Consider the following 15,412-nt stretch of genomic DNA (forward strand, 5'->3'; position numbering starts at 1 on the left):
CGAGCTGCAGTTTGCCGACCACGGGCCCTAAGGTGTGGCTAGCAATGAGTGGCAAGTCTAGGCGCCAGATGGCTGCCTCCAGGTGTGAGTTGGTACACACAGACACATCCTGGCAGGCCCTCCCCAGCCACACATCCAAAGTCCCTTCCCCACCAATTGCCCCAATGGCCCTCCCATGCCAACAGGCAGCTGAGCCAGGCCCAGCCCTTCCTGAAGTCACGCCCGGGCCTCTATACTCAAACATTTACAATGGTTCATGACAGGACTCCTGACCTGGCCTTGATAAAGGGACAGGCACCGGTGGTGAGTTTGCTAAGATGTGGCCAGAAGGACTCCCTTTGGACTCTTTCATTCTGATTAACCATGCCCCAAACAGATTACAGCAGTTGCTTAATTTTTTAAAATATATTTTTATTGATTTCTGAGAGAAAGGGAGAGGAGAGATAGAAACATTAACGCTGAAAGAGAATCCTGCATGCCCCTTACCGGGGATCAAGCCCACAACCTGGGCATGCGTCCTGACCTGGAATCGAACCGTGACCTCCATGTTCATAGATCGATGCTCAACCACTGAGCCACAGCAGCCAGGCAGCAGTTGCTTTATTTTAATTGGCTTTTGCAACCTTCTGTCCAACTTGGCAAAGCCGGGCCAGGTGAGCCCCCGAGATTGCCTTGGACACACCCTTCTGGAGCCCAGAAAGAACACGCTCATCACACACACTCAAGGGCGGCAGCCCGTCACTGAAGCAGTCCCAGGGACAAGGAAGCCTTGCAAAGGAAAAGCAGCCTGTTTGCTCCTTCCTCAGGAAGTTCATAGATTTACAGCCAAGTCTCCCCACTCGGGTTTCTGGGAAAAGTGTATTGGCATTTTTTTCTTGGCTATTGCACACTGGGCATGGTCTCCACGCTAGGAACAGTACCAGCCCTGCCAGTCCCCAGCCTTCCTGCAACCATAGGCAAGGGCCTTCTGGGCAATTCCTAAAGCACACGGCAGCTCACAGCCTAGGCCAGACCCCGGAAGCCCTGCTCTGAGCCCTCCCCAGTAGGCACTTCTAGGCTGACTCCCAGGGCTGGGAGCCAGGGCCCAGGGAGCTCAGGAAACTGATACGAGGCCTTGCAACTGGACATGGCCAGGATGAGAGGGGGGCTGATGCCCTGAAAAGCCCGGACTCGCCGTGCGTGGGTCAGCTCAACGCAACGTCCTGCTTACATTGGCACACATGCCTGCACACAGGCTAGGGGGCAATCTGCACACAACTTTGGCTTGCTGACATCCACCAAGCTGTGTCTGTGATTTGGTTTGGGTTCAATCCCTCAGGAAAGGGCCAGCTTTTTGAAGTTTGCATTTTCACGTTTCCTAATCCCATGGCAAGGACAGGGAGCCCTCCCTCTACTGCCCCTTCCATCGTGGCCACGTCACCCCACACCTCTTCGTGTTGTGTTCAAGTCATGGTTCATGCTCACACCTGCAAGGCGCGGGGCGGGGTCTGGGCCTGGGAAACAGTTCCCACAGCGCCCCCTGGCTGCGGCGTCCAGAATTTGCTCTAAATCCAAAGCTCAGATTCCAGGGGAAGCCATCTTTCTCCCTGCAGAAGGTTCTGGATTCGTGGTTGGTACAGAGACAGGCGTGCTGGTCAAGTGTGGGGGGCTTTGAGAGAGCAGCGGAAGGGTGTAGCAGGAGTCAGAAGAATTCAGTGAGCAGAGGGCAGAGAGCGTGGGGACCCCCCAGAGCCTGCCTCTCCCACAGCACAGCAGGGCAAGGCCAGAAGGCGTCAAGTATAGTTTTTGTTGATTGTTGTCATCGTTGTTCAGGAGCCTTTGCTATTATTTTTCTCTTCTCTTCTTTCCTTTCGGTTCCTTTTTGCATTTCTTTAATGGGGTGGGCATTCCCCCAGTCCTTGGCTTGCCTCCCTGCTTCCTCGGCCCTTCTGTACCCCCACCCCCACCTGCATCACCAACTAAAGGGATTTGAAGGTCCACCCAAAAGCAGGCACCTCCACTTTCAGCTGTGACCTCTGCCCCTTCCTCAGGAGTAGGGTCCCCTTGCAGAGTCTGACATAAGCAGCCGTGGGCTTCAGCTCGGTGTGCCTGGGGTGGTCCTGGGAGTCTGGAGCATCCTCTACCATCCCCACCAATGGAACCCCCGGTTCGGGGGGAGACAGGCCAGGGCTGACATGTGGGGCAGGGGGTGGGCAGCAAACACAAGCAGAGAAGCCAGCTTACACAAAGTCAGGTGCTCATGGCCTCCGAAGAGAATAAGGCAGAGCAGGAAGAGTGTTAGGAGTGCTGTTTTAGACAGGGGCTGTGTCCGGGACTGGCTGGGCATGGGAACCAAGTGCCAAATCAGGAGAACAGGCCAGCAGGGGAGGGTCTGGCAGAAGAATACCCTGGGCAGGTGCAATGGCTTGGGAGAGGGAGGGGGGACTCAAGCCAGCTAGTGACGTGGGTACAGAGACCCTGGGCTGGCAAAGCCATCGTGGAAGACACTGCCAGGCCAGGTGGGCCCCCTACTTTCAGCACTCGCCCCTGAACCCCTGCTGGTTGCAGGTGCCATGTTAGGTGCTGGGAACATCAGTGAGCCAGCCAGACAGACCCCTGCCCTTGGGGGCCTTATGTTCCAGAGAGAGGAGACAGAGGAGAGGATAATTGGATGTGTAGGCTGTTTAAGGGTGAGCCCTGTTGGGGAGAAAATGGATCAGAAGTGGTGCAGGGGTGCTGAGGGAAGCACCTCTTAAAGAGGGACAGAGGTGAAGGGGAGCTGGGGGGGCTCACTGGAGAAGAGCCTTCCCGGCAGAGGGTGTGCAAAGGCCCTGGGGCAAGAGTGTGCCTGGCACACTTGGGGAACAGCCAAGAGGCCTAGGCTGGAGACAGCAAAAGAGGAAGAGGAGGAGAAGGGCTGAGACAGGCTCTGCCAGGACTTCCGGTTTTCCTTCGCAGGAGGCACAGCTACTGAAGGGTTTGGATCAGTGGTGGGTGTAGCAGGCTCCAGTTTCTCTTGGAAAGGATTGCTCAGGCTACCGTGCTGAAAATAGACTCTGGAGGTCGCGGGCAGCAGCAGGAAAGCCAAGCAGGAGGCGTGGGGGTGGGTTGCTGTGGAAGAGGCAGGGGGAACTATGAGTGTGTGGAGAGAGCCGTGGAAGGGGCTGGTGGGGAACTGGTCCTGAGCAGGGCAGATCTGAGTAGCAGGAAATGCATGGGTGTAGACCAAGCATGTCAAACTCGAGGCCAATGGGCTGCATGCCTAAATGAGGCATGCGGCCCGCCGGCCTCGAGTTTGGCATGCTTGGTGTATACAAAAAAGCCCAAAGATGAGCCCTGGGCCCTTGGACGTGAGAGGATGGGGAGAGGAAAGAGGAGGACCTGGAGGCTAAAGGCAGGCTGGGAAGCAGGGGTGTGGTAAGGGGTTCCCTGGGTACCCAGCAGGGAGTTCCCAAGGAATGGAGTCAGGAGAAAGCAGGGTGAAATGGAGGCTGTAAGTTCCAACAACTGTCTCCAAGCCATCGCCAGCAGCCAGAGGCGACTTTGGCACCAAGAGAGGGTCTCTTTCAAGATGGGACAAATGAGTAACCTAGATAAGGGACAGGGAGGTGGTTGGGCAACATCCTGAGTGGGTCCAGGGCCAGGCAGTAAAGGAAGCAGCAGAGCTGTGGGGGGGGGGGGGGGGGGACATAGTGTCTCAGTTGAGGTGACACAGGGAGCCCCCCAACCCCAGCACGCTGGATCCTCCTTGACCTTCTCAAAGGCCTCAGCCACACCCTCAGAGTCACTCATCCTTAATGGGGACTGTTTCCATGTCTCCTTTTAGTTTATTTTTTAAATATATTTTTATTGAGCAAGGGAGAGGGAGAGAGAGAGAGAAACACCAATGATGAGAGAAAATCATTGATTGGCTGCCTCCTGCATGTCCCACACTGGGGATTGAGCCCACAACCCAGGCATGTGCATGAACCGGGAATCAAACCGTGACCTCCTGGTTCATAGGTCGATGCTCAACCTCTGGGCTCTTTTTTCTTTAAAATTCTCCTGCTGGGGTGGTTGAAGTCCCCATGGGCCAGGTGGGGGAGGGCAGGGCCTGACTCAGTAGTCAGAGAGCAGGGCCCCCAGGGATGCCTGCCACCCAGGAAAAGACAGAGGGTCCAGGCAGGTGGAATCTCTGCCCTCAGGGCTGGTGAAGCCCAAGAGGCCTCAAGGGCCTGGCAGTGGGACATTCTACCACGAAGAGGTTGGGAACCAGGGCCCATGGGATACACTGATGGGCACTGGGCTCAGGTGTCCAGCTGAGGCCCAGCTGGAGCCCTGCCCTGAGACGGGAAGGCTAGGTGAGGGCCAGAGTGGGCAGGGCCAAGCTGAGGGCGCTCCACAGCCTTCTTCAATGGCCATTGGCCATCCAAGGAGAGGTGAGGGCAATTATATGATATCATAATCAATAAAAAAATTTTTTTTAAAAAAGGAGAGGTGAGGGGCAGCAGGCACATACGTCTAGCGCACTGGGAATGGGCGGGCCCCAGCCTCGGACACGGGTGGTGGCAGTACAGGGTGTGCTTTGCATCAAGGCGGCGCTGTAGGCGGCATTAACAGACAGCCTTGAGGGTGTGAGGTCCCTGTAGGAGTGGTAGAAATGGAGGGGGTGGCCTGAGGACCCCACCCTGGGACCATCCCAGGCCAGGAGAGGAGCCTGAGGAGGCAGTGAGGGCCATGTGCTGTGAGGACATCCCTGGGACCCGGGTGCAAGCTTGGGCCTCCAGGGTGGCATCTCTTAGAAATGTTTGCCATTTCTCACCAAGCCAGTGATTTGGGAATGGACCATGCCCTTCAGTGCTGAGTGGCCTAACCCTCCCCTCCCCCGCAGCTTCCCCATCATAAGACAAACACCAACCTTTGTTAATAGCCTGAGATTTGCATGCAGGGGAGTGGAACCTGCAGATCAGCTAAAGCCCCCCAGCAGCGGGAACATTTGAGGAGTCCCCTGTTGGTGACTGAGCGCCTGCTGGGTGCCAGGTTCTGGCAATAGGCGGGCCCAATCCCTCCCCCAAAGCCAGGGACAAGACAGGCATCAAAGTGAGTCTCTGATTCCATCCAGGAGGAGCGCCCTGGAGTAAACTTCTGGTTTAGAGCAGCAGAAGCTGGGAGGGGAGGGCTGACTACATTTCTTGGGCAAAGACTTGGGAGTTCAACTAGGTGCACTGAGCAGGGACCTGGCTTGATCACGTGACCCAGCTCTGAGTGAGGGGACGGGCTCAGCAAGAGGAAAAGGTGTAGCCAGAGCCATGAGATCCTGGCTGGCAAAACCACCACATAAGGGTCCCCCATGGTCAAGGGCAACATTGACAGCAACTTGCTCTCATTTCTGTGACTTCAGGGGTGTGGCCCACCACTGAAATGGGTATCCCACACCAGCACTCAGCCACCACAGATATCATGGTGGCTCCCCCTGAATTCTGCAGCAGAAAAGGCCCAAATAGTGAAGTCTATCTCCAATGGCTACAAAAGGAGGACATTTGGTTTCTTTTTATTAAACCTGGCAAGTGATTCTCGATTTCTGGGGGGAATTAAGGACTGGGGTGCAGATAGTCGGCCGTCTGCAATCCAGAAGACGTGGCTTCACCAAATTAAGGGAAAATCCTAACCTGATTTCATATATGGAGGTAGAAAATGCCCATTTTATGCATCTCTTTGGCTCCGTGTTTTGCACTTGAGAGGCTATGAGTTTAAAGTGATCTAGGAGCGCCAGGCAGATGCTGAGGGTTGAAAGGAACTCGTTGTCAACACAGTGATTCATGGTCTAAAGGGACAGCAAACTTCTCCTTAAAAAAAAAGGGCTTGGCAGGCCAAGTCTCAGTCACACCTACACAATGCCCTCGGATCTCCAAGGCGGCCATAGGCAATGCATACATGAAGAGCACCGGCTGTGTACCAATAAAACTTTATTTACAAATCCAGGTCAAGGGCCAGCGTTAGCCCTCAGGCCACAATTCACCAACACCTTATCTAAACCAAGAAAACCAAATCCTAGAACCTTGGGGCTGGAATGACTTTGGGACTCACAGGTGCTCACCCACTTACATAGGGAGGGACTGGCTTCCCCATCCCAGCACAAGGCCAGCCAGCTCAGGCCCAGGCTGCGGGCCAAAAAGTGAGCAAAGAGAGGCAGAAACTCTGGCTTGGAAGCCTGATGAGACTTGAGCCCATGTGTAGAGGGTGGAGCACCAGTGAAGGGAGGGGTTAGAGAGACCCAGTGGCTAATTCTGGGAGCAGGATCTTGCAGGAGGTGCAGGGTCAAAGGGCCACCAGGGGTGGGGGCGGGGGGGAGGAAGAGCAGGGCATTGTGGGAAGCTCTTCCCTGTGGGGAGTTATGTTGACCTGAGGTCTGCAGATGCTAGCGGGGTGGCCAGGGAAGGAGGCATAGAAAAGTCAGAGTAGAAGGACAGAAAGAAGTTGCCTTGGAGAGTAAAGAGGAGGAGGGGTACACATCATGGGAAAGGCTGGAGGGGCAGGTAGCAGCTGATTACAAAGAGCCTCTGGTGGCAGGAGATGTGTGGATGGAAGGGTCTGCTAAGGAAAAGATGAGCCGATCAGATGCACCAAACTGTGGGCCAGGCGCTGTAAAGAGACACAAGGACCTGCCAGCGTGGATCAAAACATCTGGACAGGACAGACTTAGTAGGTGCCACTCTAAAGTGGAGCCATTTTCAGTCTTGGATGCTTCCAGATGGGGCCCTGGAAAGCTCTGGAGCTGGAGCTCTGAGGAAGGGCCTGGGCCACAGGCCCTGGTTATAGTCAGGCGAGTCCCAGAGCCATATCCAGAGCTATGCCCCAGGAGGTGGACCTGGGGGTAGTGGACAGAGAGGAGGGTCAGGGCCAGGCCAGAGGAAGGAGCAATGGATGAGATGGGGCCAGAGTAGCCAGCGAGGTACGAGGGGCCAGGCATGGGCAATGTCTGGGAAGCCGGAAATTTCCAGAAAGAGGAGCAGTTGGCTGTGTTGAGTATCCTTGAGGGATCAAAAAAGATAGAGACACAGAAACGCTGCTGAACTTAGCAGGGACGCTGATGGCTGAATGGCGTGGGCATGGTGGGTGCTGGCTAATGGCCAAGAGAGCTGGGAGGGAAGCGAAGAGATCCCTAGAGAAGCCAGGCAGGGAGACCCACTCAAGAAAGGTTGGCAATGCACCCACAGACTCTCTGGTAAGAGAAGGTGAGGAGCCGTCTCCCAGTGTTCTCCCTTTTTTGCATCATCTTTCTGTTCGACCAAATTGGAGTTCAGATCTGGCTGAGACCCCAGGGGCCACCTAAGCCAGAGGAGGTAGCAGCCGAGAGCCCGGTGCTTCTGTCACTCAGGGCTTCCAGAATATCTGCCCGGGGCAGCCTAGGGAAAGCCACCGCCACTCATCCTGCATGTGGGTCAGTTGACAAGACCGAGACCCAGACTAAAACCCTCACCACAGCCAGGCAGAGCCACCCCAACCGGCCCGGCCCATTCCAATGGATGAGCATTTGTCACACGGAGATCCCCTGCCATGGATGTGGGTGGAACTTGCCAGCACCTGGCCTGCCATTGACTGTCTACTTTCTTTCTTCTTTCCTCCCCTCCTTCCTTGCTCCCTCCCTCCCTCCACTATCCCCTCCCCCATCCCTTGGGCCCCTGTCCCTCCAGATCCGAGTGGTGAAAGCATTCCGTAGCTCGCTCTACGAAGGCCTGGAGAAACCGGAATCCAAGACTTCCATCCATAACTTCATGGCAACGCCCGAATTCCTGATCAACGACTACACCCACAACATCCCGCTCATAGATGACACGGACGTGGATGAGAACGAGGAGCGCCTGCGGGCCCCCCCGCCCCCCTCCCCCAACCAGAACAACAACGCCATAGACAGCGGCATCTACCTGACCACGCATGGCACCAAGTCAGCTACCTCGTCAGTGTTTTCTTCCAGACCCGGGAGCCCGCTCCACAGCGTGGAGACGTCCCTCTAAGCATAACTGCTGTCCGCACGCGCACCCACCCTGCACACACGGGCACCCGGCGGGACACACAGGCCTGCAGCAGGAGGGCACAGCCACGGCGGCTGGACACACGTTGCTCGCTCGCACAGCACTTGCAAGAAGCCAAACGATTCAAGGCTTCTTACCTCGGACCAAGGAGATGGAGGAGGAGGAGGAAGAGGAGGAGGAGGAGGAGGAGGAGGAGGAGGAGGAGGAGGAGGAGGAGGAGGAGGAGGAGAGCAAAGGAAAAAACTAGAGAACAAGAAGAGCCATGTTCCCCACTTTTTTCTATCGAAGCTTTTTTTTAATGAATACTACAGTGCCACCAGATTTCTGTCATCGGGCTGTGCGGTGGGGCACAGGGTTGGTTTCAGTTTCTTGGCAATTTTGTTGCACCTACTGGAGAGTCACCAGATCACCAGATTCATGCAAAAGGAAAGCCCGCCCGAGAGAGCCACCTGCAAACGTATGCGAACCGCCAAGCACCCCATCCCCGGGACACATGCAGTCTGTGCGTGTGTGCGTGCGTGTGCGTATAGGCATATACGTGCATATTTAAAGAATAAGGAACTATTTATCGGCATGATCTTTCCATTGCTCTTAGCAGATGTTCTTCTTTTGAAATTTCATTATTTATTGTGACAGGTTGATTTGTTCAGGGAACTAGACTGCAAGAATCTCTTTTTGGTTGCTTGCCTTGCTTCACACTCCTCCCCTCTCCTCCCTCCTCCTGGCACCGTCCCGGGCAAGGTCATCATCGCGATTCCCAGCAGATGGACAAGGTTAAGGTGCAAGCAATTACAGTTGAAACATTTGCACTTTGAGACTCCCTACCTACAGAGGAAAATAAAAAGAATCCCTTTTGGTGGAATTTTTATTTAAAAGGAAAATACCAAAGTATTGATGAGGATGATTCCTCCCAGGAGGTAGAAGGGGGCATTTTGCTTTCAGTTTCCTTTGGTTTCAACTCCAATTCCAAGTGCTGAATTCTGGCTGCTGGGCTTTCTCTGACCACAATCCAAGTTCAAGACTCTGCCCTGTGCTGCCTCTGATCCCATGTGGGGACCCGGAACGGGGGGAGGAGTGACAAGAGTCAGACAGAAACCAGTGGAAGAAGAGGTACCATCAAAACCCAAGAGGAGCTGATGTGGCTGCGATACAGACCCAGCCCTCCTGCACCTCCCACCGGACTCCCATTCTTTGCTTTGGCAAATGCCAAGTAATTGTTGCCGAGGCGCCCATAACACTGCTCAGAAAGTTCTCAGTCACCACCCTCCTAGCACTCTTCCGAAACCAGTCTTCTCGTTCAACAACTAGAACGCTTGAAAGCATGGATTTGTGTCTGCAGCCACTTACAGTGACATTAGGGAACCAGATACCGAGGCAAAGCCCCCGAGAGCCATGGCACCTCGCGGCAGTTGCTCTAATCCCACCTGTGGCACTTTCTCGTGAGTCTGGAAGGCTGAGGAGGTCAGCTTCACCACGTGGGCCGAACACCTGATCTGCAGGCACGGAGAGCTGGGCCTGGGCTCCCCAGATGGTTCCCTCGGGAGCCTCTCCTTGCAGTGTGGGCACCCAGTGTGCCAAGCCTCAGTTTCCCCGAATGCACCCTAGCCAGGGAGGGAAATGCAGAGAAAGCAGAGATCCTTTTAACATTGGAATTCACCTGCCTCACGTTCCCCAGAGGGAGACAGTCGGGGTCCAACCTCGGCTCCTCCGTGGGCCTGTCACTGGGGCCTGGGGCTAAGCCACTGGGGGGCGGCTGAGGACTGAGGGACAGAGGGTCAGAATGGAAACTGCAGGTGCAGATGGGCACACTGAGCAGTTGAGCAGCAGCTGGACTGGTGTCAAGGCTGATCCGCCCATCACACCTCTCACTCGCTCCCCACCAGCCGGGTCTTGTCTTACCTCCACCTGCACCGTGAGCATCCGCGCTGGCGGCCAAAACACGCTCGGGCTGCGCTGTGAGCATGGATACCATGTGACCCCTGAGCAAGAGTAGTCAAACCTTGGGCAAAGGAATTTCGGTTCAAAAAGAAAATCCCACTTCAAATGCCAGCTCCAGATAACTTAAAGCCATCCCTTTCTTCCAAAGGGCACATCAAGAATGTCACCCATGTGTACATTGTCCCCTATGTCCTTGTTTCGACCACCACAAAAAGGGCAACTCAATTCGGTGAGGGTCTGTGTTCTTAACCAAGAAGTCAAGTTGGATAGGTTTCCATTGAAGGAGATGAGCTCCATTGCGCTCCACCCATGGGCTTCTTTTCATTCTGTTGTAGATACACTGGTAGAACTGACGATCCATATATATTTAAAGCACCCTCGCTGCTGCTGTACAAAGTTGCCTACTGTACATGTCGATTGTTTAGTCCTAGGTTGCCTTTCCGTGGGGTGTGTGGTTCCGAAAAGTGGGAGGGCTGTGACCTCGGCTCATTGCTCTGGCTTCTGTTGTCTTCAGTCCGAGGGACCTGTGTCACCAGGGAGCCCCTCTCTATAAAACATTATATTCTATGGAATGGCTTGGTCAACCGTGTTCAGTTATTAAATATGTTTTACATTTTTATCTGCCTGTTATAAAGATGAAAAAAATATCTTAACGAGGAACACCACAGATGCATACTAATTTAAAGTCTGTAGTTGAATTTCCTAATTAAAGAATAGACCAAAATTTCTGTGTATAAAAAAATGAAAGGCTTCTACAATCCTGGTCTGGGTAACGGGTGTGATTTATTTGGTGGATTCTTATCTGGAACATAAGAAAGTTGTGTTTGTCTGCTTCACCTGCTGGGCCAAGCTCTGAGAGTGGCGGGGTTCCCCTGAGTGTATGGCCACCCGTTTGATCATATTGAAGGAGTTCACCCACCTTGTGGGGCCAGATGCGCTCCTGGCAGAGGTTAGCACAGCAGTCCTCTGTCTTGACCTAGAAAGGCCTGGCCTGAACATCCTCCCTGATATGTTCTCAGAGGCAGGTGGGGGACCAGAGATGATCACAACAATCCAACGCCAGCAAATCAAGCCCAACACCAAGATCTTTACACATGGGTAGACTCCCTCTTTTTTAAATTATTATGTTTTTATTTGTTTCAGAGAAAGGAAGAGAGAGAGATAGAAACATCAACGATGAGAGAGAATCATTGATCAGCTGCCTCCTGCATGCCCCATACTGGAGATGGAGCCCACAACCTGGGCATGTGCCCTGACCAGGAATCGAACTGTGACCTCCTGGTTCATAGGTTGACACTCAACCACTGAGCCGCACAGCCAGGCTAACTCTTCTTTTTATTATGCTAAAAGATAAACAATATAAACATTACCATCTTAATCACTTTAACCAGTTCACTGTCATTAAGCATATTCACTTTGCTGTGCATACATCCTCACCATCCACACACAGAACTTTTCATTTTCCCAAACTGAACTAACTCTGTCCCCACTAGACACTAACTCCCCAACACCCTCCCCTAGCCCCTGGCACCAACCGCCCTACTTTCTATCTCTATGAGTTTGACTGCTCCAGAAACCTCACAGAATTCAATCATATTTGTCCTTTTGTGACTAGCTTATTTCACTTAGCACAATATCCTCGAGGTTCATCTATGTCAGTGGTTCTCAACCTTCCTAATGCCACGACCCTTTAATACAGTTCCTCATGTTGTGGTGACCCCCAACCATAAAATTATTTTCGTTGCTACTTCATAACTGTAATTTTGCTACTGTTATTGAATCATAATGTAAATATCTGTATTTTCCGATCGTCTTAGGCGACCCTGCTAGCGGTCACGACCCACAGGTTGAGAACCACTGCTGTAGAGCCTAAGACCATTATAAAACACATATTTACATTATGATTTATTAACAGTAGCAAAATTATAGTTATGAAGTAGCAACAAAAATAATTTTATGGTTGGGGTCACCACAACATGAGGATGTATTAAAGGGTAGCAGCATTAGAAAGGTTGAGAACCACTGATCTATGTAGGAACATGTATCAGAATTTCCTTCCTTTTTTTTTTTTTTCCGTTAATCCTCACCTGAGGATATTTGTCCCATTGATTTTTACAGAGAGCAGAAGAGAGGGGGAAAGACTGAAACATCAATGTGAGAGAGACACATCAATTGGTTGCCTCCCGAATGAACCCCTAACCAGGGCTCAGGCTGCGGAGGAGCCTGCAACCAAGGTACATGCCCTTGACTGGAACCAACCCAGGGCCCTTTAATCCGTGGGCCAATGCTCTATTATCCACTGAGCCAAAGCAGCTAGGGTAGAATTTCCTTCCTTTTCAAGAATGAATGACATTCTATGGCATGGATAGCCTCTGTTTTGTCCATCCATGCATCCATCAATGGCCACTTGGTTTGATTTCACCTTTTGACTACTGTGAGTGATGCTGTTGTGAACACTGGTGTACAAATATGTGTTTGAGTTCCTACTCTCAACCCGTTTGGGCACATACTCAGAGTTGGAATTGCTAGATTATACAGTAACGCTATGTTTAATTTTTTGAAGAACTGACAAACTGTTTACCACAGCACCTGCACTATTTTATACCCCACACCCCACCCCAAGCAGTACCCAAGGCTTCCAATCAGACTTCCTCTTTAACCCAAAGCCATGGCAAGATAAACTATTATTTCTCTCATTCACTTGCTCCATGGTCATTCACCCATTCATTTCTTCACTCACCAGGTGTCTTTGAACACCTGTGTTAGGGGACATCTGTGATCTATGGCCTGTACCCAGCAGAGTCACAGAGTCAGCTCTGACCTGGGACTTGCAAATGACCACTGCAGTGACAGCATCAAGACTCCTGCATCTCATTTCCCCGTATTCCTATTTTTCCACTCCGCACGCCACCCTTTTAGACTTGGCAGTGCCAGAGGATGCATTTTCCAGGGAAGGTGCCAGGAAAGGAGAAAAATAGTTTCTCCGTTTTCCCTCTCAACCACCAGAATCTATATTTCTTAAAAAAAAAAAAAAAAAAAAAAAAAAAAAAAAAGACAAATAGCTAAAAACAGCAAACAAATAACAAAGAGCCCTTGCTTCTTCATTGATGTGTGAGTCCACCTTGAACCATGAAGCTAAGTTAAGTCTCGATTGAGCCAAATACCATAGCAAGATAGCACCTGATGGAGAGATATTTTGCTCCCCCCAAAAGAATCATTCATTTGTGTCTGTGGATTCTTTTCCATGGATTCACACTATCAAATATGACATTGGAGGGAAATGGTACTTAACCAAATGGCTTGGAGCAACACTACAACACTCATCCCTCCACAAAGCTGACCCTGTCTTCACCACCCAATGATGCCCTGTGAGCCAGGGTTTGTCCTGGTAGCCTGGGGAAGGCCCATGGAGGAATTTTTGGGGGCGACTGTTCCACAAACTGGGGGGTTTCAAACAACAAACATTTATCCTGTCATAATTCTGGAAGCCAGAAGTCTGAAATCAAGGAGTAGGCAGGGACGTGCTTAAGGGACGGGACCTTCCTGTCTCTCCCAGCTTCTGCTAGTGGGCCGGCAGTCCTTGGCTCATGGCCACATCACTTGTCTCTGCTCCACTGTCACATGACCTTCTCTCTATGCATCTGTGTCTTTACTTGTCCTTCTCCCTCTCTGGGTGTCTCTTCTCTTCTAAGGACACCAGTCATGTTTCACTAGCCCCCCACCCTGCCACACACACACACGCACATGCACACACTCCTGTAGGATCTCATATCATCTTGGCAACACCTGCAAAGACCTGATTTCCAAAAAAGGTCCCATCCCTAGGGATTAGGATGTGGACACCTCTTCTGGGGGACACCATTCACTCCATCACAGTTGGAAAGGAAGAGATGGGTCAAGTCCCTCATAGGACCTGGCTGCCATCTTCTTTCTACCAGGTTGACATGCAGAGTAAGGCTCAGCCATTTATCACTTTACAGTCATGAAGATGTGCTCTGGACTGAAAAGCTCCCTGGGAGCTTCTGGTCCAAGACAATCTTCTCAATCTCCTACTGCTGACCTTATTTAAATTATTTTCATATTTCTTCTTTTTTAATACATTTTTAGCTATTTTTAGAGAGGAAGGAGAGGGAGAGTGAAACATCAATGATGAGAGAGAACAATTGATCAGCTGCCCCCTGCATGCCCCCTACTGGGGATCAAATCAGAAATCCCAGGCATGTGCCCTGAATGGGAATCGAACCATGACCTCCTAGTTCATTGGTTGATGCTCAACCACTGAGCCACGTTGGCTGGGCTCATTGCTGATCTTTTCGACACTAAAATAAAGGAGAGGAGACATTATATATCTTTAATCCTCATTTTTTTTATGGTAATAGGAAGCCCAAATGAACAAACAAATACCACATTTATATCCTGTGTCCAAGTATCCTTACAAAACAGGACTGGCATGTCACACATTTCCGGACAGTGTCACATATATCCCAATACCTTCCCTTCATCTCTACTCCAATGACAACACATGCTGACGGTGGAGCTTCCAGTCCTGGCCACATCAGGAAAACACACAGAGTGACACATACTGAGATGACAAGTCCAGAGGCCAGCCCTGGGTTCTGAGCCTGGATGCCAAACCGGTCCTCCAAGGGTTTCCAAAGCCAGCAAGTCCCCAGGACAGTGTGATGGGCCACAAACAGATCAAGAGACCTCCTCCTCCTCCTCCTCCTCCTCCTCCTTCTCCTCCTCCTCTTCCTCCTCCTCCTTTTCTTCTTTCTCCTCCTCCTTTTCCTTCTTCCTTCTTTTCCTCCTTCTCCTCCTCCTCCTCCTCTTCTTCTTCTTATTATTATTATTATTACTATTTTAATTATTATTATTGCTTTTCTCCCCTCCCACCCCCCCCCTTTTTTGTCAAGAGATTTCAAAATAGTAATCACCATCTGAGATGATTTGCTACAACCTGCTCAACTTATAAATTGGAAAATTTCACCTGACTGGTGTGACTCAGTGATTGAGTGTCGACCTATGAACCAGGAAGTCTCAGTTCAATTCCCAGTCAGGGCACATGCCCGGGTTGTGGGCTCCATTCCCAAGAGGGAGTGTGCAGGAAGCAGCCATCAATGATTCTCTTTCACCATTGATGTTTCTCCCTCCCTTCCTCTCAGAAATCAATAAAACTCATTTTTTAAGTGGGAAACTGAGTCCCATGGAGAGAAAGCCACTCACCTGGTATCCTGTCATAAGAAAAGGAAACCTAGCCCTGTTTGGCTTGACTCAGTGGATAGAGCATCAGCTTGTGGACTGAAGGGTCCCAGGTTTGATTCCACTCAAGGACATATGCGGGTTGCAGGCTTGATCCCCAGTGGATTGGTGTGCAGGAGGCAACCAATCAGTGATTCTCTCTCATCATTGATGTTCCTCTCTCTCTCTCTCCCTCTCCTTTTCTCTCTAAAAATCAATAAAGTACATATTTTTTTAAAAAGAGA

General features: G+C 51.5%; 1 protein-coding gene across 7 annotated transcripts in view; it reads left to right on the forward strand.

Annotated features, from left to right (window-relative positions):
- The window catches only part of ATP2B3 (ATPase plasma membrane Ca2+ transporting 3), a 52,810-nt gene extending 42,118 nt beyond the window's left edge, over positions 1–10,692 (forward strand). For 6 of the 7 annotated variants that reach the window (XM_036429985.2, XM_036429989.2, XM_036429979.2 and 3 more), the window contains one exon: positions 7,653–10,692. In XM_036429985.2, coding sequence (XP_036285878.1) covers positions 7,653–7,678 — 26 coding nt within the window. In that variant the 3' untranslated portion in view covers positions 7,679–10,692. The remainder of the gene's footprint in view (positions 1–7,652) is intronic. The other variant, XM_036429986.2, reaches the window with a different exon arrangement.
- The last annotated feature ends 4,720 nt before the right edge of the window (positions 10,693–15,412 follow it).

This window comes from Pipistrellus kuhlii, unplaced genomic scaffold (assembly GCF_014108245.1).
Source record: "Pipistrellus kuhlii isolate mPipKuh1 unplaced genomic scaffold, mPipKuh1.p scaffold_m20_p_100, whole genome shotgun sequence".
Taxonomy (NCBI): Eukaryota; Metazoa; Chordata; class Mammalia; order Chiroptera; family Vespertilionidae; genus Pipistrellus; species Pipistrellus kuhlii.